Source organism: Lampris incognitus, chromosome 7 (assembly GCF_029633865.1).
Source record: "Lampris incognitus isolate fLamInc1 chromosome 7, fLamInc1.hap2, whole genome shotgun sequence".
NCBI lineage: Eukaryota > Metazoa > Chordata > Actinopteri > Lampriformes > Lampridae > Lampris > Lampris incognitus.
Window position 1 is genome coordinate 25,520,738 of NC_079217.1, and position 27,182 is coordinate 25,547,919.

Consider the following 27,182-nt stretch of genomic DNA (forward strand, 5'->3'; position numbering starts at 1 on the left):
GTTGCTATATCTTCTTTCAGACGATCAGCCTCTGTGTGGCAGATTTTTACTCACTTATTTTTTTTTCAAATCTTTTACCTTTGGATATCATAACTTCTTAAATATTGAAGTCATACCTTGGTTTTTTTTCCTCCTTCAGAGAGTATCAAAGGAACCTCACATTCAGATGAAAGTGGTGGTTATCTTTGTGACAGCATTTAAAGAAACAATTAAACGCATTAATGTAGGAGGACTGCATATAAGATTAAAATCTAAAATGCCATAGGCTGAAAAGCACACAAAATATCTCAACTTGATCTCTAAATACAAGCTTTGCTCTATTGCTGATATAAAATTGTCTTTTTTCCCAGATTGGAAGACCTCTGGGAAATCATGCAGATTAATAAAATGAACCCCTTGTTCCTTCAGCTAAGTTTTTATTTTATTTTACCATAATGGCCTCAACTAAACTTTGCCACGCAAGTAAACCACAATAGAGATATCACTTTGGCATACATGAGGAGAAAAGGTCAGTTCCCTCTTTTACCTTGTAGGACACAACAAGGTAAACAGCAACATCTGGACAAAGAAAAAAAAAGAAAAACTTATAAATTTAAAAGCTAACAAAAGCTTTGTTGTGGCTGTTGTTGGGCATATTGGCTCAGCCTATTTGCTGGAGTGAAGGATCACATGAGCCCCCTTAGGGGGGGATGGGCGAACTTTAAGAGGGCGGTGTGGCTTTAAGAGTTTACTACCAGCGCCGCATTCACACTCACCCACTCACCCAAAAAAGTTTGGAGGCCAGGAGAGAAGTGGGATTCCTGCAGATAGGAAGTGACGGGATTGGATAAACTGCGGAGGAGAGAGAGCGAGAGAGAGAGAGAGAGAGAGAGAAAGAAAGAGAAAGAGAGAGAGAGAGGGAGGGAGGAGGGGAAAAAAAGAAAGACGGGAATATCAACACAAAGCAGAATGTGAAACAACGTGTCATCCGCGGAGGATTTGTGTGCGCGGCGTGAGAGACGTGAGTTGCGCATGATCCCGGTAAACGCACACACGGCCGAGCTGCGCGGCGAAAGAAGCGACAAAGTGAAACACAAAGATTTGAAGGGGAGCCCCGCCGACGTGATATAGTCCAATATCCAGGACCTAACTGCACCCGTCTGCGCAATTACCGCCACTTGCAAGCAACTTTATAGATTACTTTTTTGTATATAGAAAGAAAGAAAGAAAGAAAGAAAGAAAGAAAGAAAGAAAGAAAGAAAGAAAGAAAAAAGATGGCAGAAGAAAGTGTGACGTTTAGTCACACAACAATGAATAAACGGAGAAGGCTTTCCGAGATGCAGCAGAATAACAAGAGGATAGTATGAGCACAGGTCCTTGGTTTGCGCCGAGTTTTTTCTTCCGTTGGGGCCACTTTCGCGTCTTTTGGGGATGTTTGCGTGTCGCATCTATCCGGTCTCAGTGCGGATATTGACTTTGCTGCTCCTGATAAGACCGGGATTTGGATCTGAGCTCAGGGTCCGAGTCCGGCTCTCTGACGGACTGATCACCGAGGAGGTGTTGGAGGCGGACAGTGAGAGAGACTCCATATCACTTGAGTTCAAACAGGGAGACGGCACTCTCATTACTTTCGTCGCTGACTTCCTACAGGTAAAGGGGGGAGGAGGAGGGAGGGGGGTTGTTTGGGTCCTGTTTACCACTATGGTGACAACCAAAACAAACTTAACTTTTATATAACTCCCATTTCGGCTTGAGCTCTGTTTGGAAAAAAAAACCCCACAAAATACTACTTATGAATCTCAGCTATTGAGATGGGGATAGAGATATATTGGGTATTTTTAGATTAATTTCTCAATTATGTTGTTCTAAAATCCAAAGGTGGCCTGGTGTGGATGTTACAGTATACAGTGATCATGAGTGATCTGAACATGAGGGTTAAATGACTTGTAGAGCTGCTGCTGTAAAATGTTATCTTACCATCACAGCTCACACTGTGCCATCACCATTCTGTATAGTAGTGAACCGAATTGCCAATATACTTCCTGTTTGTGTTGGCGCGAGCTGGGTAGTAGTTTATCTGTTCCATTTGGTCCATTTCATGAACCTAATCTGTCATTTGTGGCCCATTCAAAACACCAGTTTGAAACCCTGTGAACTGCGGTGCCCTTTTGTGTTGGGCTAAATGTCTGCGTCAGGGCAGGGATGTGGGGTCAGCAGTTCTTACACTTTTAGGAAAACATCTCATCTACTAATAGGAATACCCTGGGGTGGGGAGGGTATAAACTCAGGGTACACAACACCGTGACCAGAAATCAAAATGGTCGGTCTGTTACTTCAGATGTGGGAGCCCACTGAGTGCAAACGCTGCCCCTGTGTTTACCCCCAGATCCCATTTGTGGCCACATTTAGCATTCCTGCAAAAAGTAAGAAAGCTCATCAAGTGACACTTACTGGCTGCCCCTACCACCTTTGGCTTTACGATGACTTGAAAGGTGAAACTTTTAGTTTCAACTTCCCTTGAGGCAGGAGTAACCAGTGCTGGATAGGAAGCTGCAACATTTGAATGGAAATCGCAGTCGCTCAAAAAGCAAAGGCATGCGCCCGTGATGACTGCCGTTATGCAGAAGCTGACAGACTGAAGAGATGTAAAGGGGGAGATTTACCAGGATTAAGTGGGCATATCTGACCTTTTTTGATCTCGACGTCTGGCTCACTCACCAAAACAGCTAATTTCGAGTTGAAAGAGAGAAGGCCGTCACCCGCAATCATTGCTGACACTAAGACAAAGGGACATAGCACTAATCTGTAGGCCCCATCCTGCTGCCTTTTTCTCTTGCATCCAGGTGTACATGCACTCACACATACGTACACATGGTTTGGTCTACTCGAATACAGGCAATATAATATCTGCTATCACTTTACTCTTCCACTGTCTGATTTATCTGTTCCACTTGTGTAGGTCTCTCTCTCACTCTCCCCTTCATTTTTTCCCCCAAAGTGTTTTTCCTCTCCTTCTATTGCCACTGTGCCCTCATTCCTCTTCCATGTGGTTTCTATCTGGTTCCTGTGGCAGTATCTCCAGAATTTATGGAAAGTTGGATGAACTGTCACTTCCAGCTGCCATACACAATTTATAGTCATGAGCAGCACATGTGGGAAGTGAAGTGTTTAAAAAGGGATGTCAAACAACAGTTTGGTTATAAGCAGCATTACATTCAAAGGAGAAAATAGGTTTTGTATAGCACAGGTTCAGTTTAGTTGCATTACTCCTGTCATCTTCTGAAGTCATCACTGACCGAATGAAACTTGGTCTATGCGGTGTCCCATTGCATAGCTTACTGAAGATGATGCCATAGTCACATCTGAGAACTTTTCAAGGAAATCCACATAGTATGTTTGCCTCATACAGTCGTCAGGTCCCATGACTTAAATATCTTTCTGATTGAGGGTTAGTCTGTATTAAGTTTGACCAAGATGATGACTCTGATGATGTGGGAAAGGAATCATAATCAATCAGAGAGCAGTGGTCTTACTTTCTGCTGCTTTGTGAATACATGGCAAACATTTGGTATGAAATGGGTTAGGTGTTTACATTATAACCAAACAAGCAGTTACCATACAAACTACAACACTTAGTTTGGAAAATGTGCTTTTGCATAATTTACTACACTGTATAAAAGTGAAGTTATTGAATATTTTTTTCAATAAAAATTCTCTAAAATTATGAAACTATGCAAAAGCCTTTCCCCCCAAACTGTTGTAGTTTAACCAACATGAGGTCGTTGGTGTATGAAGTGATTTTGGGGACACCACACTGTATGAGTGAAGTTATTGATTATTTTTTAGTATCTCTTTTCGGTGCTGCACCTTTTAGGCGGTCCCTGCGCACTCGTCTCACAGCCGGCTGTACATAGAGACCAATGCTATTTGTCCACCTCGGAGGACTACGGAAGTCCGTAGCGGCCATGCAATATTATTATTTTGGGTTCCATTGTCTCGTGATAACGAGATAACAAAAGTTGTTTTCTCGTGACCATGATATAAACAATTATTGTGACACAGAATCCGGCGAGGATGCATCTGGACGCACCAGACCACTGAACGCTCGTGCTTGGTTTATCCCCGAGGGGATAAATAATCAATTTTTAACATGGCGGCCTCGTCACAAATTTTCTCATTGTTCAGCCAAACAGTACACACTAAAATACGTTTCTGAAAATATCTGAGGCGAGAAATAGGCAGAGCAATAACAGAATCTTGATTCATATTTGATCAGCACTGCCCATATTTACAGTTTGATCTGAGTTTCGCCAGCCAGGTGTATCGTGTATTGCGCTGGACGGACTCATTTGCTTTGAGATCGAGTCGTGTTTATGCAAATTCAGATGCGGCGAATTGTCCGTCAGCTGGCCGTGCCATATCCGTCATGTACTGTGCGGCCGGATCGCCTCCTCTCCATAGAAAATGAATAGGTTCCGTCGACCTGACAGCCCTCAATGAGTGACGTCATTCATTTGCGTGGCACTTCAAGCAACCAAAGCAGTGACGAAAAGAATCTTGCGGCGGGAGAAGTAGCACAGTCCGAAGCGTTCATGAGGGATTTACAGTGGGGGGAGCTTGTTGTATTCTAAACAATTATTGTATTAATAACAAAGTGAAAGAAGTATGCTTAAAGATCTTACATCGAATTTACCCTGCTAAAGAATTCTTGGAAAGATTTAAGTTAAATATGGAATATACTGCAGAGGCCGTATAGGTTAGGGTTATGGCCGGAGACGATCCGTCGCATGTCGACCTGTGGATTTTAAAGACATCTTTAACATTTCTCAAAACAAAAACACGAAAGTGTCCTTGATACCTCAACAATATGACAGGCTAATGTTACGCCCATCCGCTTTCATTATTTCTCCTTCGATTCTGACAAATCAAGCTAGTTTTGTTCGGTTTCAATAGCGGAAGGCTACGCTAGCCTACCCATGATGCTCAGCGAGTTTGGAAGTCGTGCCGGGTGTCAGCGGGAACAAAATGGAAAATTCGTGTGTTAGTCCATGGGCCAGACGATATTTCGGTACACTCAAGGTGGCAAAACTTACTTATAATTTTTGAAAGGATCCATGTCTGTAGATGATATTTTGGTATGATAACCATTCCTGAGTGGCAGCTGTATCACAGTTATCAGCTCATGAAGTTAACCACCCGCTAAACTAAATTGCATTTTAGACGCTGGTGCATATCCTGGTTTAGCCTCATGGTCAGGACATTTTTCAATGTTCTATAATATTGTCTTTGGTATCATTTTAAAGGGGACCTTCTTAGCTTTCATTCAAGCCCTGTTGTGGATATTTCTCACAAATATAGAGGTCACTTGAGCTCTTCAACCCGTCAATAACACACATCTTTCTGCAATTTTCGCCTAAACTATATACTTTCTTTTAGCCCTGTGGCATCTAGGAATATCAGGGACACAAAACACAAAAACTGGAATACTCACAGGACTGTAAAGATTCAGGAAATGTATAATATACCCATACTATTTCATTGTGTGAGGTGATTGTGAGCCTTAAATGAGAACTAGACCAAAGCCAGTTAGGTCACAAACTGGTCTCTATACATTTGTTTAAATACACAATCAAAATACATGATAAAAAGGAATACCATAGTGAGGTAATGAACTATTTTAATATTTTAAACAACATTGACATTTACATATACTTAGTCAATGATACATGTAATCCCATATCATTAGTGGGTATATGTAATGGTAATGGGTAGGGTAATGGGTATATGTGAATATGGTTACATTATTGTTATCAAGCTCTGGGTAACCAAGTCCAGAATCAACATCCTGTGCATCAATAGACTACTACCACAGTAATACCATCAGAATCATCACACTGTCATTCATCAAACTGCTCGTTTCTCTCATCATCTGACTCCCCAAGTTCAAAGTCCAGTTCTGGACCATCCTGCTGTTTTTGGTTACTGCAGGTCTGTAACCTGCACATGTCTGTGCATGGAAGTCCATTTGACAGGCACATGCAGCTTGGCATTTTGCATGAATGCACACACTTGCATGTTAGCATTTCCAAGACCACATCTGGTGTAGGTGGGGAGCGCATCCAGTAAATGGCCAGCTTGCCTTCATCGTCTGTCCATCCATACTCAGTAGGGCTTGGCACCACAGGGTTAGCCTGCAGACAGCACTTCCATATTGCTGCCTGATAGTTGGCTCGTTGAACATGCATAAAGAGACAGTCTCTACATGGTGGCAGCTGGCTGGACTCAACCTCTCCCCTTTTGGTGCAGAAGAGCTGGTAACGCAGTTTGTTCACCTCAGCAGTGCTGCTATTAGCAACATACATCCGACAGGTGAACTGCTCAATTTTCTGGAACAGCTCATCACTCACATTCCATGTCTGTCCCAGTTGACTAAAAGTCTCTTGGCAGGAAGTGTGCTTTCTCACTATCTTCAGGGCATTCAGCTTCCCTCGACCAGCGAATGCACTGACAGTGTCGCAGCCTGTGAAGGCATGTAAGCCAATTAGGCTGTCACAGATGCTGTCTCCAAGTGAACTTGCCAGTTTGGTGATGTCGACAAACCGTGTGCGGTTCTGAGTCCCACACTTCTGGTAGATGGGACAGGTGATGTCCTTCTGGAAGCCAAGACAAAGCACCATGACATCAGTGTCCTCAGTGTCCTCTTCAGTGTGTCATTCAGGTGAACCATGTAATTCCTGTGAGTTTCTTCCAACCAGGACAGGAAACCATTCAAGGTCAGTCGCATGAGAGCCTCATACAGGAGCTTGTGTAGTCGCACTGCCCTGTTGTACTTGCGGCCATCCATAACACCAGCAATTGAGCCTTCTGCAATCATGCCAGACTCAATGCAGAGGTCTTTGAGTCCAGCATCTTGGAAACGCTTTCCTATTATTGCCAGCAGTCTGCAGATGGTGTGGAATACCCCAAGCCTAACGATGATATCATGGAACTTGTCATGGTGTTTCCATGTGATCTCGACAGCCTTCGCATACAGGGCTTGGTCAAAGACACAGACAATCTTCCTCAGGCCAAAGCATTGCATGATGCTCAGTGACTGGTTAAGCACCTCGTTGACAGTAGACATTTGTGTCGCTGGAGCATTGATGGTAGGCAGATAGCCTATATTGTCGGGGATGACCGTCATCTCTTCTCGAGTCAGGATGTTGAAGCCTGTCCAGCGGCTGACTGACTGTTCTTCTTGTTGTGACATGCGTGGACCCAAAGAAGGTTTTTCTCTCTGGCAAGCTTAGTATTGGCTGCAGTATCGGCATCTGACTTTTTGCTTTGTGGTGGCCCTACCCGTTGTCCAGCATTGTAAGTTGGTAACATTGGTGGGGGTCCATCAATGCTTCTCTTCTTTGTTTTGGGAACAGTGGGCATGGGTTGGACAGGAAGTGGGTTGACTGGCTTTGCTTGCACAGCAATCCCATTGACTCTGTGAGATGTTCCCTCACCACTGACAGTTTCTTCAAGACGGTCGATATTGTCCCAGGCTAAAGTTGTGAATATGCCAGGATGGATGTTAGCTGGAAGGGCAATGCCACTCCCTGATGATGAGAGTTTCTGGAGACACAGGGCAGTGTTGATCTCTTCCATCTGTGAATAGGACACACTGTGACCAAGTCGGTTGAGGATGTTTATCAACTCTACATTTCCTGTCAACGATTTGACACTGAATGGCAGAACAATGTGCTTGGAAGGCTTGGTATTTCCACATGTCACTGCATATCCTATGTCATGGCCAAATGACTGCAGAAGGCACTGCACTCTCTGGGATGCATGATCAGGATCATTTGAGCCTGTGAGTAGAGAGTACAGGAAGATAATGAGCGATTCTGGAATGGTAGGACATTCTGCTTCTGGTTTGACTTCAGGCGGCCAGGTTTGAGGAACATCTTGACTTTTAATGTCTGCTCTCAATTTGATGGCTGCTTTGGCTATAACATCTTGTGCACTGACACTTTTCAGGGTCTGCAGCTCCCTTTTGAGAGACTTATTTTCTTTGGCAAGTTCCCTCATGGACAAGTTATCGGGATAGAGGAGGAATTTTCCTTTCTCATCAGGGAATATCTGCAAGGCTCCAGCAAACTCACTCTCCAGGTTTCGCCTTATGTGCTTCTTGGTTGATTCCTTGACTTGGGCAATGCCTTGGGAGTTCATTGAAGCTACCAGTCTAGAAGAGAGATCAGTCATTGTCATCACTTGAGGATTGCCAAAAAGTTCCATCCTGATGAAGAGGAACAGCTCATTGTATGCCTTATTCACAGCAGCTTCATACTGGGCTGCAGCATCATCATCTTCATTGGTGGCAACCTCTCCTTTGGAAACCTCTTCTTTGGTGTAAAGTATATAGCATGACCTATGGTAGTGCCCTTCAGCTGCTACAAGGTCTCTACTCACAATGGCAAGGATTCTGCTGTCCCTTTTCTTTGTGGCTGCACTCCTGATCTTTGCATCAGCTCGCAGTTCTCGACACTGCACCAGTACTTCTCTCGTATTCTGTCTCTTGGAATATTTGCTGTTTTTCTGACAAAATATGCACTCTGCATCATAAGTCCTAGATGTACTTGGAGCATGTCGAGCTACTCTCTTAGATTGTTTCTCTTCAGCAGAGACACAACTTTTCTTTTCTTTTGCAAGGAGGCCATCAAGAATTTGCTTCATAGTGAAGATACTGCGACACTTTCTGTGGTAGTAGATTGCTGGAATCTGTCCCTCAGGAATGTCTTTTGCCAGTTTCAAAACTGGTGCATGATTTCGTATCTGAGCTGCCCTGAGCAGAGTTCTCCATGAGTCGACACTTTGTAGTGAAACCAGCTTATCTGTATCATCAGAACAGTGGATAATGCACTCCACCCGTGGGCGCTTTGGTATTGGGTAAAAACTTGCTTGTTCACCAGTGGCCATATTCAGTCAGTTTTCACCTGCCACATACAAACAAATACATGTAACTTAGGTGTATGAACACTACTAAAACAAAGTTTACTTTGCTTCACCAGCGTCATATTACCATTATTTATCTTACATAGCCACAAATAGATACATTACCTAGTTGCTATGCAACAGCTGTATTTTGTCCACATGAGGCCGCTAAAATCAACACAAGATGAAAGTTCCTCGTAGCCACTTTAACTAATCATATTAACATACACATTAAAAGAACATGCTAACATTATGGGAAATTAGCTTACAATCTTCTCCAGAGTGAGACAAGAAGATAGATACCAGTTTCCTCTATATGTGTTTAGTAGAAAGCTATCTGGCTGCACGTTAGCCTAGCTTAGCACAATGAATGGAAGTACACAGTACTGGTTATCCTTGGTTGTTGGCCAACTAAGAACTGTCCCAGAGTTTAAGCTAGGCTAATCAGTACAAGGGGTGTTGAAATGCTATATTTGTAAAAATCTGGGCAAATACACAATCGTGAGAGGCACAGAAACAGGTTTCCTGAAAGAAAAATGAAATAGCTGCTCATTTGGAAAGGTTATCATGTATTATTTTACTTCTGTTAGTGTACCAAATAAAATGGCACCAGTGAAGTTGTGTCACCTTGGGTGATATCGATATCTGGTCTGACCCATGGACTAACTGGCTTTGGTCTAGTTAGTTTCTTTGTAATAATGCCCTTCTAATTTAAGGTTCACAATCACCTCACACAATGAAATAGTATGGGTATATTATACATTTCCTGAATCTTTACAGTCCTGTGAGTATTCCAGTTTTTGTGTTTTGTGTCCCTGATATTCCTAGATGCCACAGGGCTAAAAGAAAGTATATAGTTTAGGCGAACATTGCAGAAAGATGTGTGTTATTGACGGGTTGAAGAGCTCAAGTGACCTCTATATTTGTGAGAAATATCCACAACAGGGCTTGAATGAAAGCTAAGAAGGTCCCCTTTAAAATGATACCAAAGACAATATTATAGAACATTGAAAAATGTCCTGACCATGAGGCTAAACCAGGATATGCACCAGCGTCTAAAATGCAATTTACTTTAGGGGGTGGTTAACTTCATGAGCTGATAACTGTGATACAGCTGCCACTCAGGAATGGTTATCATACCAAAATATCATCTACAGACATGGATCCTTTCAAAAATTATAAGTAAGTTTTGCCACCTTGAGTGTACCGAAACAGGAAATTTTGGGCTCTGGCCCATGGACTGTGTACACGAATCAATAGATTAAATGTCGTGACTATTTCGCGAACTGCCGTGAAAATGTGGAAAACAAAACAGCTATAAAGACTTGATATTTGAAAAAAGTACATTTTATTTGAGAGGACGTAAAACGAGTGGACTTTGAACTCCCCTTGTCTGTACAATTTTTTTTTTTTTGCTTTCCTCTGTGTGACAATTGTATCCTGGTTTTTGAAGAAAAAAACCCCAAAGCTGTGACGTGACGGGGACCGTTCAAGATGGCGGCCTGAGCAGACCGGTTCTGCAACGCTGCGCATCAGACTTTTGATTGAAAGACTCGTGAAAAGACCAATATTTGTCTGGTTTATCTGCCTGTTTATTGTTCAAGTGAGACTCTTCACTCAGCGCGCAAGAATTTTACCCTGAAATGGGGGGGGGGGTGCTCTCGTCTCTTTCAAGTGAAGACAAGAAAGCTAGCTTAGCGTGTGCGCTAGCTAGCGGTGGCCATGACTATTCACAAGGCGGAGGTGATGTGGAGGTCCATTGCATAACCGAGGAGGAGTTCCCGTTTCTGCCCGCTACACCCAGTAAATCCCCGGCGGTGAAGAAAAAAAAACATACGATCCTGTCAACTCGTCCCTGGTCAGTGATATCCACTCTCAATTTGCCAATTTAGCGAACCTTATCATCCGATATGATTGAGGGCAAAATCTGCGACCTGAAACCACTGCTTTTACCTTGACATGAATGACAGTATCTTTTGAATTTAATAATTTTTTTTCCCTTGGTGAGTTCTTTTTCTATTTCATTGAAATTTACACAGTTTTTGGTTGCACAGTATAAGACCTTGAAGAGAACATGCACCATGTATTGAAGGGATAATCAAATGGAAATGTCTCTAAATTAGAGGTTTAAAAATAGCTGTATTGGGTCTCATCAGATGTAGAGACTTAAGTCAAAATGCTCTAATTAGTCCGTTTGTGCCTTGTGTCTTTGTGCACGCATTTATGATTCGATGTGCCTTATCTCCTCAGCCTCTGTCATAATACATTTAGGGGAGAAACAGCGCAAGTCTGTTTGTAACCAGTTCATCCAATGTATTTTTTTTTATTGTTTGATGAGAACTGAACCATAGCATTGGGTAGCCCTACTCTGACACAATCCCATGATGTCAAGTCAACAGATGCTGGGATGCCACTTGAGACCTCATTTTCAAACCAGTCTGTTAAATAGCAGAGGTTTTGACTGTAAACAATAGTGAAGGGGTGTGAATGACTACATTAGCCTGTTTATTAATTTTCTTTTCATCTCAAATCCCCCTTTGAATCCGATTGTGTTTCAGCCAAAGCCTGTTTTGCCCACAGGTCCATTCACTCTACTGTATATCATGACTCTTCAAAGCCAGGGGCTTTATGAATACACCCAACAGTAAGCTTGTTCTGAAATTGAATTGGAGATTCTTCACACACCCACATGTGCATGCAATGTAGAATTTTGGTGTAGGGGGCAGATTGAGGGCCTTTCTACGTGCCCTCCCTTTGGGACATATCTGTGACTCATTTTGGCTGATGCCCATCCCTAGATCTGTAGTTCAGAAGAATTGTGCAAGTGACCAGAAATTTGAACAATAGCTTGCACCATAACTGTGACCTTTTTATTTTTACTACAAGGCCCATGGTTTGTTACTTGTTTGAGCATGGCCTCATACCAATCTTTTAATTTATAGGGAACAAAAAGAGTTCGTCATTAAAAGTAACTAGGCTTGCTTTTTTTTCTCGTTTGTATAAATGTTCCCAAGTCATTGCAGTCACCACATCTTGTGCATTGCTTGTTGTTATTCACTGCCATGCCTTACTTCTAATACGACCTCAGAGTCGACAAACTCCCACTTTGTCACTTGCATGAACTTGTCTTTGTAAGAGCAAGTGTCCCCTTTTTCTTGGAAATGTTGTGATTTCAGGTACCACTGAGGACATGCAAGAACACAGGGGCACATGGGGCTTCCCACTCCCCTGCGGTTGTGTAAAGGCACATATTGTGTGTCATTTACAAGGGACTAACACTCATTGAACCCATCAATATTATAAAGAGTTCCCCAATTGTGAGAATGCACTTGAACTTCAAATCAACCTCAGTGTTATTTAAATGAGAAACATCCGCAATAAATATTCAGATTTTTGTGTTTTCTTCATGATAGTGGCATAACAAATACCTTGAAAGACCTCCATGTCTGCTAGATTGCCCCATCATGCTGGGGCTCCTTTCTGTTTGAGAGAGATAAGATACACAGATAACAGGGTTATTGCATCATGAGCACATGAATTGCAGTGCTTTCTAGTCTCTGCTTGAAAGGTGATTCAATATTGGTGGCTGATTTTGATAAACAATATACAGTGGCTTCAGACAGTATTCAGACCCCTTCACTTTGCAAACTTTATCTTTAGACTTAATTTTAAATGGATAAAATTTCAATTTTTGCCCATCCATCTACACTCGATAACCCATAATGATAAAGTGAAAACATGTTTTTAGAAGTCAAGAAAGTTGAATCAGTTCATCAGGACACAATGTTTACTGACAGATATGTTTCATCACTCATTTAAGTGACCTCTTCAGTCTAAACTGAGTGCAAGTATCCCCACCCTTATAAATAATACAGTTGCATAACGACCAAAGTGACAATCAGTTTCATATGCAAATATGGGTGTGACCATTAACTAGAGTTACAATGGCCATGTGTACTATTCACATAGGATTTGGGAATTTTTGTAATCACAGCATGGTAAATTGGCAACAGATTTACTCTTAGCGCCCCCCCCCTTCAGTTCAGGGATAATTATTATTAATATTATTATTACATTATTATAGCGCTTTTCAAGACACTCAAAGCGCTTCACATTGAAGGTGGGGTAGGTACTGCATTGTGGATGACACAACTGGCTATTGTGACCCTGAGAGGCCACAGCGATGGTCATTCCTTCTTCACATACACTACCGTTCAAAAGTTTGGGATCACCCAAACAATTTCGTGTTTTCCATGAAAAGTCACACTTATTCACCACCATATGTTGTGAAATGAATAGAAAATAGAGTCAAGACATTGACAAGGTTAGAAATAATGATTTTTATTTGAAATAAGATTTTTTTACATCAAACTTTGCTTTCGTTAAAGAATCCTCCATTTGCAGCAATTACAGCATTGCAGACCTTTGGCATTCTAGCTGTTAATTTGTTGAGGTAATCTGGAGAAATTGCACCCCACGCTTCCAGAAGCAGCTCCCACAAGTTGGATTGGTTGGATGGGCACTTCTTTGAGCAGATTGAGTTTCTGGAGCATCACATTTGTGGGGTCAATTAAACGCTCAAAATGGCCAGAAAAAGATAACTTTCATCTGCAACTCGACAGTCTATTCTTGTTCTTAGAAATGAAGGCTATTCCATGCGAGAAATTGCTAAGAAATTGAAGATTTCCTACACCGGTGTGTACTACTCCCTTCAGAGGACAGCACAAACAGGCTCTAACAGGTACTATTTAATGAAGATGCCAGTTGGGGACCTGTGAGGCGTCTGTTTCTCAAACTAGAGACTCTAATGTACTTATCTTCTTGCTCAGTTGTGCAACGCGGCCTCCCACTTCTTTTTCTACTCTGGTTAGAGCCTGTTTGTGCTGTCCTCTGAAGGGAGTAGTACACACCGGTGTAGGAAATCTTCAATTTCTTAGCAATTTCTCGCATGGAATAGCCTTCATTTCTAAGAACAAGAATAGACTGTCGAGTTTCAGATGAAAGTTATCTTTTTCTGGCCATTTTGAGCGTTTAATTGACCCCACAAATGTGATGCTCCAGAAACTCAATCTGCTCAAAGAAGTGCCCATCCAACCAATCCAACTTGTGGGAGCTGCTTCTGGAAGCGTGGGGTGCAATTTCTCCAGATTACCTCAACAAATTAACAGCTAGAATGCCAAAGGTCTGCAATGCTGTAATTGCTGCAAATGGAGGATTCTTTGACGAAAGCAAAGTTTGATGTAAAAAAAATCTTATTTCAAATACAAATCGTTATTTCTAACCTTGTCAATGTCTTGACTCTATTTTCTATTCATTTCACAACATATGGTGGTGAATAAGTGTGACTTTTCATGGAAAACACAAGATTGTTTGGGTGATCCCAAACTTTTGAACGGTAGTGTAGATAGCCTCTTTGACTCTTGACCTGTTTAGAAGGGTGGGAATACCTGCAGTCAGTTTAGACTGAAGAGGTCACTTAGATGAGTGATGAAACGTATCTGTTAATAAACGTTGTGTCCATATGAACTGATTTAACTTGCTTTGATTTTCTTACCTGGATTATTGAGCATACATAAAGACATGTTTTTAGACATTTTTACAAACTTATTAAAAATAAAAAACTGAAATCTCTCATCTACATTACACAAGTATTCAGACCCTTTGCGTGGCACTCTAACTTGTGGTCAAGTGCATCCGGTACCCTGGAGGGCGTTTGGTCGCGTTTACGTGTGTGGGGGGGGGTATCTGTCCACAGCTAATCTCGTAAACTACTGGACCTATAAATCTAAAAAATGTTGTGCACAGTTATGACTTTATGGTGAAGAACCTCGTGGTTGCGGTGATTCAAATCCTTCAAAAAATGTTTGTTCTCGCTATTGCTGCTCCCTCTCTTCATTCACTCTCTAGCTCACTCGACCAATGCTGCTTTCTGTCACTGCCCGATCTGAGTCAACTGTGCGCATGTGCGACTCCCTTCTATGGTGGACTCAGATTGGGCAGTGACAGTGTCAAAACCAAAACATTATTTATTTGGGTAGGAGTCTTGAAAGTAAACGAGAAGTTGATCATATATAAAGACATGAGGTGGAGCTGGAAGTGGCAGAGTTGAAAATGCTAAGATTTGCATTGGGAGTGACGAAGAAGGACAGGATTAGGAACGAGTATATTAGAGGGACAGCTCAAGTTGGACGGTTTGGAGACAAAGCAAGAGAGGCAAGATTGAGATGGCTTGGATGTGTGGAGGAGAGATGCTGGGTATATTGGAAGAAGGATGCTGAATATGGAGCTGCCAGAGAAGAGGAAAAGAGGAAGGCCAAAGAGGAGGTTTATAGATGTGGTGAGGGAGGACATGCAGGTGGCTGGTGTGATAGAGGAAGATGCAGAGGACAGGAAGAAATGGAAATGGATGATCGGCTGTGGCGACCCCTAACGGGAACAGCTGAAAGTAGTAGTATTAGGAGTCTTGAAAGGAAATGAGAAGTTGATCATATTTTGCAAGCCAGCAAATCATTCACTGCTGCTCTCAGCACAGGAGAATGGGAGGAACACTGGATGAACCAAAAATAATTCACCTTACCTCACTGCCACACGGACGTGCCAGTCTCCAATGTTAAAACTCTGCTATGAAAATACAATTTCAAGAGTAGGATTAATCACAGTCACAACTGGAAATCGTCTGAGTAGCTGCAAAAATTGCTAAGCTGTTTTCTTTCTTATGAATGAATGTCAATCAGTAGAGCAGCCATTTGCCTTGATTCATTTTATATCATGAAAACTGTGACGGTTAAACTCATTTAAAGTAATTTCTTACCATTGGTTTCTTGCTTTATAATGAATGAAAGTTGACCAGCAGAGCAGCCAATCACCTTGATTAATTTTATATCATGAAAACTGCGACAGTTAAACACATCTGAAGTATTTTAGTAAGGGCTTTGAAATTATGATAGCCTGATCTCTGTCATTTCGTGTCAGAGTTGGTCGCATTCATGCAAGGGTCCACCTAGGAGGCTGCATGTCCACAGACTGATAGGCAAAACGTTTCTATTAGGTAGATTTTTTTTAGCTTGAGTTTTTTTTTTCATATTTCCCGTTCAACTGACTTGGGCACATGCAGAAGTCTAATAAAGGCAGGGAAAACACTGGTTTTTCTGTCCATGTGTATTTCCCTTCACCCAGTCGGCGAAAAAAGGGTTTGTTGCCAAGTTTGAACACCGGAGAAGAGTAGATACACCCGATGGAGATCTGCACTCTATTGAGTGCACTCCTATAGTTATCATTGAGATGCATCTAGAAATTGATTGGAGTCCACCTGTGGCAAATTGAATCGATTTGATAGTTTAGAAAGGCTCACACCTGTATATATAAGGTCCCACAATTCACACCGCATATCAGGCCAAAAACCAAGCCAAACCAAGCCATGAAGTCTAAGGAACTCACCACAGTAAAGGGTCTGGCCTAGCCCAACCCAGAAAAACAGCTCCAGACCATTTTTCCTCCTCCACCAAACTTTACAGTTGGAACTATGCATTCGGGTAGGTAGCGTTCTTCTGGCATCAGCAAAACCCAGATTTGTCCATCAGTCTGTCAGATAGTGAAGCGTGATTCATCACGCCAGAGATTCTGTTTCCGCTACACCAGAGTCCAATGGCAGTGTGCTTCAGACCACTGCAGCCGACGCTTGGCATTGCACAGTGATATTAGGCTGCTCAGCTATGGAAACCCATTTCATGAAGCTCCTGACAAACCATTCTTGATCTGAAGTTACTTCCAGAGGCTCTTTGGAACTCGGTGAAAAGTAGGGGTGTAATGGTACACAGAAGTCATGGATCGAATCGCACCACGGTTCGGTACAAGTTTGGTACAATGAATATGCATTTACATGTCTGATGTGTTTCAGCACACATACCCTACAACTGTCAAAACAATGCCAACACACCATCCTTGTCCGATCCACCACTTGCTGTGTAGTTCACTGGCAACCCGAAATTTCCCAATCAGCTGATATGAAAGAAGCTGGTAGGTCTTCTAGCTCCTGTGTGTCATTTTCACTCACCATAGTGGACTGACTCAAGTGCCACTCAGCTTGAGCTAAGCTTAGCATGTCATTTTGCTAACCTGCTAACGGTTTACAGCTTAAGGTTTCCGGATGGAACTTGCACTTGTGAAATTTGGTTCCGCATTACATTCATCAATCTTTGCACATAGGCTACTGCGTATTCTCTGTACTACATACTACTACTACTTTCAGCTGCTCCCGTTAGGGGTCGCCACAGTGGATCATCCATTTCCATCGCTTTCTGTCCTCTGCATCTTCCTCTGTCACCACATCCATAAATCTCCTCTTTGGCCTTCCTCTTCCCTGGCAGCTCCATATTCAGCATCCCTGTCCCAATATACCCAGCATCTCTCTTCCACAAATGTCCAAGCCATCTCAATCTTGCCTCTCTTGCTTGTCTCACACCTGACACTCTTCTCCACCCTGCCTGCACTCTCTTCTTCACCTCTCTTCCGCATTCTCCGTTACTTTGGACAGTCGACCCCAAGTATTTAAACTCATACAGCTTCATCACCTCTACTCCTTGCATCCTCATCATTCCACCGTCCTCCCTCTCATTTACGCATAGGTATTCCGTCTTGTTCGTACTGACTTTCATTCCTCTTCTCTCCAGTGCATACCTCCACCTCTCCAGGTTCTCCTCAACCTGCACCATACTCTCACTACAGATCACAATGTCATCCGCAGTCATAGTCCATGGAGACTCCTGCCTGATCATGTCCGTCAACCTGTCCATCACCATTGCAAACAAGAAAGGGTTCAGAGCCCATCCTTGATGTGGGTTCACTATTCCCACATCATCCAACCTTCTCTCTCTCATTTTCTTCAATCATCAGCCCCTCAAATTAGTCCTTCCACCTTCTCAACACACTCTCCCCCTTTGCCAGTACATTTCCATCTCTATCCTTGATCGCCCTTACCTGCTGCACATCCTTCCCAGCTCAGTCCCTCTGTCTAACCAATCAGTACAAGTCCTTTTCTCCTTCCTTAGTGTCTAACCTCTCACACAACTCACCATACGCCTTTTCCTTTGTCTTTGCCACCTCTCTCTTTGCTTTATGCTGCATCTCCTTGTACTCCTTGTATGACTACATATACTGAGCCATAACGTCTGTACCATGATGGTTCGGGACGAATACACATACCATTAAACCTCGAGTAGTAAGTGTTGCAACCGAGGACAGATGATTTTTACGCGACGTGCTTTAGCAGTCGGCAGTCCTGTTCTGTGAGCTTTTGTGGCCTACCGCTTCATGGCTGAGCTGTTATGGCTGCTAGCAGATTTACAGTTGACCAGGGCAGTTCTAGCAGGGCAGAAATTCAATGAATTGAGATGATGGAAAAGTGGCATCCTATAACAGGGACATGTTGAAAGTCACTGATTTCTCCAGTATGACCCATTCTATTGCCAATGTTTGTTTATAAAGACTGCATGGGCATCTGCTTGATTTTATACATCTACTAGCAATGGATTTGGCTGAAATAGTCAAATCCAAAATAGTCTAATCCATTCATTAGAACAGGTGTGTCCACATACTTTTGGCCATATAGTGTGTGTGTGTGTGTGTGTGTGTGTGTGTGTGTGTGTGTGTGCGCGCGCGCGCGTGCGTGTGTAACTTCTATTTTTTAAGAATTTGTATTACATGTGTGTCCTCAGTGGACTTTTTGTAGAATTAACATTTTACATATTAGGCCTATCTCTTAGTGACCTTTTGTTCCCTCTTAACTTTTTATCCCATGGATGTGGCTTCTTCGATCAACTTGTTATGGCCCCTATTGGCCCCCTTTGGCCTCCAATGGCCCCTCAGCCCTGGCTGATGTCTTTATCCTTTATCCCACTCACCCCAGCAGGCCAGATGTTGGCCTCTGAAAAGGCTTTCAATTCCCACAATCACTCACAGGCAGGAGGGAAGACGGGCCATAGCAGTCGGGGAGAGACACTGAACGGCGGCCTTTTGGATTTTTCCCATGATCAAAAGAATTTGGTTGATGCTCTTGGGAGTGTTGCACTGACAGTTTTGGATTGAAGAGGAGCCAGTGGTTGTGGCTTGGGCTCAGTGTGGCTCTAATCACTTGTAACTGTTTCACTGGTTTTAAGATTGCAGCTAGAAGAGGAAGTTAACAAAGGTATATAATCTGTGAAGGCAGCACAGTGTTCTGAAATATCCCTTCTCTTTTGTCAGTGTATTATTTATGTCCATTATGTTTTGTCATCTTGTCATCAAGTTCTGCAGAGTCAGCTCTGACCTCTGTGTGCAGCCATCATAATGACTGCTTGCTGACCGTTAAAGGTAAACCTTACGAAGAGATACTCTGAATGGTGGTGCGTGGTCATTGAGATGTTACTTTTTACCTTTTTGATGTGTTCAAAAACCTAATTTTGATTGTTCAAGACTTGGGGGATGGATGAAATGAATGTCCTTTGTTCTCAAGGTTATTGAAAGAACATGGGAAAAAAAACATTTCTGGAATTTGTTTTTAAGAATAGGCTAGTAAAAAAAAGCATATTGTGATTTGTCAAAACTTATCGACAAAAAAGAATAAGATTCTCTAAAACTCATCAAGCCTTTTCATTGACTCAGACGATAAACCGGGGGATGCTTTGAAATTTCCCCACACAAACTTGTCAAAACTTGGGAGAAAAGAGATGTGGAAATGGCGCCACTGGTTTGATAACCTCTGTCAGTTTCAATAACAGTTTTGTTAAAAGTATTCAACTGCAGTCTTCTCAAAGTAGGCCTTTTTCTTTAATGGAGACATTTTTTAATCAAGGCCTTTTGAACAAAATATATTTATGATGTCATATTGGAAACTATTTGAACAGTGTTTTCTAAATGTCCTGGCCTTTTGATATGGTGTGTAGCAAGCTGTGCCTGTGTCCCCTGCAACAGGAAAACCGAGAGACACAGATTAGAGGCTGAATGGATGTGTAGCATTTGCTTTTGTTTATGCCTTATCTAACTGCCTCATTTCCTTCTCTGTTAGCATTCACTGTCTTCTCCCCCTCATTTCCTGAAGGCAAAGTGTCCATAAACAGTTTTGGGTGTCTTGGTAATTGCTCACAGATTGTGCATGAATGAATAGATCCCTCATTCCCCCCTCCAGAATATTCCACACAAATCCAAAGGTTTACATATTTGTTTAAAGGTTGCTATTGTATTTTTTAGATACGACACATCGCTTTAACCCCACTTCTTACTCATAAACTGGCATTTATAATGCCTTCAGGTGCTCCTTGGAAACACAGTATTTACAGGTTAACAGCTCATGAACACCTTCTTGAAGTTGTAATTACCATTGGGAAATTGGGACACATCAGTAATACCTGAGTTTCCGACTTGTGACGTTTCATGCCAGGAAAAATGGTGGAGGGAGTGTGAGAAGGATGTCCCCACTTGATGGTCACAAAAATAATCTCTTTATTCTCTCATAGTGTATTTGAGCTGCTGGGTGAAGAGTAGTTGTTGAGGTAGGAAGCAACTCTTGTGCAAGGAGCAGACTACACAATATTTTTGTTTTTTGCGATGGTCACCATGTCAGATTGTGCAATCATAGTGCCATACATTATTCAATGAACCCTTCCTTGGTTTCATCGTTCCACCTGACAGAAGCAACAGCAGAGTCCGTCTTTCTCTTTGCCACATTTACATATTTTTTCTTTTTTTGTACTCCTTTTTCTCCCTAATTGTACTTGGCCAGTTACCCCACTCTTCCAAGCCATTCTGATCTCTACCCCACCCTCTCTGCTGATCCGGGAAGGGTCAAATTTTCTAGTTTTCTGACTTTAGTTACTGTCCATTATTGCCAGAATAACTGCTAAAATGTGTACTTTTCATTCCGTAGCTTTCAGTGCTTACATTGTCCATTTGCTAAGACCCTCTGCTAATTGGCTTGCCTCTTGGACAACCAGGTGTGACCAGCTCCCAAAATGTGACTCCACATTCTTGGCTTTAAAGCGTCTGTAATTAGCCTCAACTCAAGCATTTCTCAGCAAGGCAGCCTTTCTCTTGCTCCTTTTGTCTGCATCTTTTTGTCCCCGTCCCCCAAACCTGATCTTTAATCCCTGGGTACACCTGTGCCTTTTGACTGGGGCCCTCTCTCATTCAGCAAGGCCCCGTCACCAAATGAGTGTTAATCCCCCATGTTGTTTTTTGAGGGGAATCCAAGACACTGGATGCGCTGAAGTGTCTTGAAACTTGAGTTTTTACCCCTTGATTTGTGCAAAATTTGGAAATATAAAGTGAACTGTTAAAGTGCTGTAAAATGCTAATGCATTGTGCTTTTCTGTTGGGAACAGGGCCTGATCTCAGTTGTCTGTCGATATGATTATGCAAATTCAAGCCTCTCAATTAGGTTAGGCTCAATATAGCAAAATACTAATTTTATTGACTGTTTTAACAGTTGAAGGATTCTTTTGGTTTCAGCTGGGCCCAAACAATATATATCGTTTCAGAATCGACATTGCAGTATAAACACGTGTAGTCATCACACTGCAAAGGTTGTAATGTAAAGCCCATCAACTCATGTTAGGCTGCAACTTTTATTGCTTGATAAAAAACGAACTCTAGCAAGGTCTGCTTTTTTATAACTTATCATGAGGAAAAATATTATTCTTTAATATTGGACTCTCTCTCTCTCTCTCTCTCTCTCTCTCTCTCTCTCTCTCTCTATATATATATATATATATATATATAATAGCAAAACAGCAAAAATATTTCAGTGTTTATTTTTCCAATATTGTTCAGCTCTGTTTCCCTAGTAACAACAATGGTCTCTCTCATCTGCATTCACACACTCACACACACACACACACACACACACACACACACACACACACACACACACACACACACACACACACACACACACACACACACACACACACACACACAGGCCCTCAAAGATCCTAAATCATTCCCCTGAGTGTGGCTGACCAATGGGCCTCCCCAGTCAACAATCAGCCTTATCAACAGACAGGGTCTTAGAGGGGATTGGAAAACAGGAAGGCCCTCCTGCAATGAGTACAGTCTCTGGCTGTGTGTGTGTGTGTGTGTGTGTGTGTGTGTGTGTGTGTGTGTGTGTGTGTGTGTGTGTGTGTGTGTGTGTGTGTGTGTGTGTGTGTGTGTGTGTACATTCATCCATCCGTACATGCAAGAGTGAATTGGCAATGGTGCTGTAGGCCTGTCATCCAAAGTGTGACTTTAGTGTCTGGGAACTGTAATCTCGAACAGGAAAGCCGAGCAGCTCTGTTAGCCATACACTGTGTTTACATGCAAGTTAAAATTTCAATTTTAATCAGGCAGTTGTAGTTTGATCATTACAACTGCCATGTAAACACTTCAATTGAACTGTCTTAATCAAATTCAACATCTAAATTGATATAAGCGTTTTGTGATTAACAGCTTGTTTTTTTTTCAATCATTTGTTTTACTGTGTTTTGTATACACCATAACTGAAGTCCTTTTGGATAAGTGGTTGCGTGCATGGACCAAAAAGTTAGGGATTCCCATTACTGGCATCTGACTCAGAAACAATGGACAAAGGACGACATGGTGAGCAGCGGTAAACTCAAGGCATTTTTACACAGAGATCATGCAATAACAGCTTAATGAAGATCTGTCTTTACGCCGGGATTTGTTTTTTCACACTGAACCACGATGTGTAACACAACAGTGTCGGCTGTCCCGTCCTGCCAGCTGTCCCTTTTACGCAGACGTTGATTCGGCTTTGTGTCTACCTCCACTCGGCTTAACACCAGAACAACATTGACCCCCCCACCCCCAATTCCGTCTTCATAGCTTTTACACAGAACAGTGAGGCGGCTAAAAGGCGCAATGTTTCCGCCTTGAAAAGGCTCTGTGAAAAGCCTCAAAGATTAAGAAAAGGAAGCCGTAAACGCATAACTCTGATGCAAATATTTGGTAGTCAGTTTGGTAATTTGGATACTGATCCAGTTAGCCAGCACCTCATTTGTACACGTGTGTTGGAACCTCTTTTTTTAGCAGCAATAAACAGCCATATTTCTGGAGTGCGACTGAAACTACATGCTCAATAAAATGTAGTTTAATATCCCAATTTTTTTTTCTTGGATTTGCCCCACTTTTTCTCCTCAATTGTTCATGGCCAATTATCCCACTCTTCCGAGCCGTCCTGGTCGCTGCTCCACCTCCTCTGCCGATCCAGGAAGGGCTGCAGACTACCACATGCCTCCTCTGATACATGTGGAGTTGTCAGCCGCTTCTTTTCACCTGACAGTGAGGAGTTTTGCCAGGGGGACGTAGCACGTGGGAGGATCATACTATTCCCCCCACTTCCCCCTCCCCTCGAACAGGCGTGCTGACCGACCAGAGGAGGCGCTAGTGCAGCGACCAGGACATATACCCACAACCGGCTTCCCACGCGCAGACACGGCCAATTGTGTCTGTACGGATGCTCGACCAAGCTGGAGGTAATTCGAACCGGTGATCCCCGTGTTGGTAGGCAACGGAATAGACTGCTATAGTACTCGGACGCCCCATATCCCAAAGTTTTGGATGAACGAAGAAAAATTAAAAGGAAAATGGGTTGTACAAAACATAATTGCCAATCCATGATTCAGCTAGCCAATGAGTCTTGTAAAATCGGATTATCGAAGAGATCGCATTATTGCCAACACATGTAGACAACTTAATCAAACTATCACCTTAATTAAATTATTCACCTTAAGCAGATTATTCACTGCATGTAAACAGTCATAAGGACGCTCATAGAAAACAACTCAAGTCCTTTCAAGGAAGGCCCCATATTGTAGCCTCACACAACTTTCTTTTAACAGTGGGTAAGCTGGCTATATGTTTTATGTACTGACATTATTTGGAAAGCCTGGTTTCTGCTACAGAGATGGAGAATGTTCACTGTAAAGCGCACCTTTTGAGGCTCTGAATAGGCTTTTGTGCACCTCCTTAAGTGATATTGCACCACCAATGGTAACCACCCCTGAAACAGTTCCTCAGCCTGCTCCTGTTAAATAGGTCTTAGGCCTTGTTTACACCTGGCACTAACATGCGTCTTGGGTGATCCGATCACAAGTGGACAGCTCTACCTACGTTAGTTCACACCTGGCATTAGAATGTGTCTCCACATGTGTCTAGAGTGACCACTTGTGATCGGATCTCACTTCTCCACTTTATACGCAAATATACACATACATCACTTCCGTTTGCAAAGACCAAATTCGTTGTTGATTTTAAATGGCAGGAGGCAGCAATGCACTGTGCAGCGTATTGTCGTGGCTTCTTGTTGTTTCGCACTTTAATGGTCTTTTCAGATGGGGTCCGATTGACATGCTTAAAGTTATTTTCAGATGGTAAGCGACACTCCGCCTGTGTACCGGCTTGGGTCTGCAGGGTTTCAATGCACTCCTCATGTGAATAGACAGGCAGACAAGTGTTTTGCATGTAAACGCCAGGCACTCTACGTGTGGTTAACTATGGAAATGGCTTCTGTGCACTACTGTATCCCTGCCCGCACAACTGTATTTTCTTTATAGCCTATAGCAACATATTAAAATATATGTTCTAGAAATATTGAGTCTGTAATTAAATAACACAATTACTAATTTTCAGTTAGTTTTAATTTTAGTTATTTTATTAGTGAGTTGAGTTTAGTTGAGATATATAACTGTTTAGAAAACTTCACATAAGGGTCCGCGGTGGCGTAGCGGTCTAAGCGTCGGCTTGGTGTCGATGCAGTTGCCCACTGGGGACTGGGGTTCGCGCCCCGGTCTCGTCAGATCCGACTATGGCCGGACTCGATGAAGCAGCAATCATTGGCAACGCTGTCTTCGGGAGGGGGGCGGAGTCGGCTTGTGTTCGTCATGTGAATGCGTCTCTGTGTGTGTCGGAAAAACAGTGGTTCGGCTTGGATTCGCCTTGTCACGAAAGTGGGGAGGCGCTTTCCTTCGAGACTGCGGGCCGGAGAGATGCAGTTGGCGAACGCATGCAATACGAGGGTGGGTGTTTGAATTAAAATAGGGATCAATTGGCCACTAAATTGGGAGAAAAAAGGGGAAAATCAGAAATAAATTTAAAAAAAAAAAAAGAAAACATCACATGGCAAGGATCATTCTCATCCATTTTGTGGGGTGACACTGCGCATTGCGTAGAAAAAAAGTTCGACAATTCAACGTTGGCGGCAGGTGTGTGCGGGAAATCAACATGACTGCAACGGTTTAATGGGATCGAACCCACTTGTCGCTCCACTTGACAGATTGCCCGTTCACTCGCAGAGTGCTTATCTACCTGTATGTCTATTCACATGAGGAGCACATTGAGACCCCATGGATCCAAGTAGGTACGCAGGCAGAGTTTCATTTACCATCTGAAAAGACCTATAATATGGCTCGTGTCTAGATGGTTACCCTAGATTTGTGAAACTCTCACACATGTGCACTTGATTCAGCACAGTAGTGCTTCACAAGTGTTAGGTTAGGTTGAGGTTAGGTTAAGGTTAGATTAAAATTCCTGCGAGAGTTTCGCAATTCTATGGTAAACATCTAGACATGACCCATAACATGATGCCGTTGGTGCACAAAGGAGTACATACTTGTGCTTACACAGAGGACATCAGGACATATTTCGTGTACACACTGCTAAAAGAATGTGGCCATATGCGGCCCAGACCACCTCCGAATGTGGTCTGATTGATCAGATCTCAATGCATCCTCAGTGCATCTTGGGTGCATTCACACCTCTGCTTAGAGCTGTTCGCTTGTGATCGGGTCACCCAAGACACATGTTAATGCAAGGTGTAAACAAGGCCTTAGTTTGAACCACTAGCCAGGTTGCATGAATACACACTTGTGTTTGGCTGTACGCCAGGGGTGGTTTGTCTCCAAATGAACTTGGTCCCTGGTGTCAAGGAGCAATGCTGAGGAATCTGTACCTGTTTGGAGTATTTATAGCCGGGCTGACATTTACACAATTCTGGTGGAGGAAAAAAACACAAGGCCTTACTGTTTGACGTGGTATCATTGGTCCTTTTCAAGCTGGAAAAATATCACTCTTTAATTTTGAACATCCGTGCAATAAGCTCCTTGGTGATTTTCTCTAAATGTTGGTCACAAACCTTTAATTTAATATCAGCCTACTTGTGCGGAAATGTGTTTCTAGAGGGTGACTCATTTTCCTTGATATAGGATTCACGTCCTCAGACGTGAATTAAACTGAAAATAGAAAATAAATTACAAACCCAACTTGGGAAAAATTGGGACGGTATGGAAAATGCAAATAACGAAAGCAGTGAGTTCTAAATGCACTTTGACTTGTGTTTCATTGCAGACATACTTTGCACACATTGCAGATATTTCATGTTTTGTCTGGTCAACATCATTTCATTTGTAAATATGCATCAATTCCTGCCATCCAGGCCTGCAACACAATCTAAAAAAAAGCTGGGCTCGGGGCAATTTAGGGCTAGTGATGAGGTAAAATAATTGAATAATGATGTGATTTGAAACAGGTGATTGTAATCATGATTTTGTGCAAAAGCAGCATCCAGGAAAGGCCTAGTCCAGGGGTCGGGAACCTTTTTGACTGGGAGGGCCATAAAAGCCAAATATTTCTAAATATATTTCATTGAGAGCCATATAGTATTTTAGACGTATAATAAATTAAATATGTCTTACTTTTAATGCGACTTCTGGTGCTGCATGGTTTTGCTGATGGCCTTGTAGTCTGGTTCATACCTGGTGAGGTTGAGCTTCATGCAGGCGTTGAGGCTTCCATCAGTTAAACGTGAGCGTAGGTTGGTCTTAATGTTCCTCATATGCGAGAAAGACTGTTCACATGCATATGTAGAGCCAAACATGGTCAATACGGCAATACTCACACGCTGCATTGTGTGGTATGTCACAGGAAGCTCGTTCCAAGTTTTAAGAATCAGCTGGTCTTCAGGTTGAAGATTTTTAATTTCTGTCCACTTGTGTTCCCTCGCCAGCTCTGCTCGCTGTCGCGCAAGACTTTCCAACTCTCCATTAAGTGACTTGAACTTACTCATCCACATGTCTGATGCCTTCAGGTCAGCAACTTCCAGCTCAAAGTCTCCGATAGAGACCCCGGGGATGCATGTCAGGTCGATTTTGTCCACTGCACACTCATGTGGATGAGTGATGAACTTGAAAAGACCAGTGCGCGCACGAAATTCTCCA

At 42.6% G+C, this 27,182-nt stretch overlaps 1 protein-coding gene across 1 annotated transcript in view; it reads left to right on the plus strand.

Annotated features, from left to right (window-relative positions):
* Positions 1 to 880: 880 nt before the first annotated feature.
* The window catches only part of oafa (OAF homolog a (Drosophila)), a 38,304-nt gene continuing 12,002 nt past the window's right edge, over positions 881 to 27,182 (plus strand). The window contains exon 1 of the mRNA XM_056283880.1: positions 881 to 1,629. Within this exon, the coding sequence (XP_056139855.1) occupies positions 1,411 to 1,629 (219 nt within the window). The 5' untranslated portion in view covers positions 881 to 1,410. The remainder of the gene's footprint in view (positions 1,630 to 27,182) is intronic.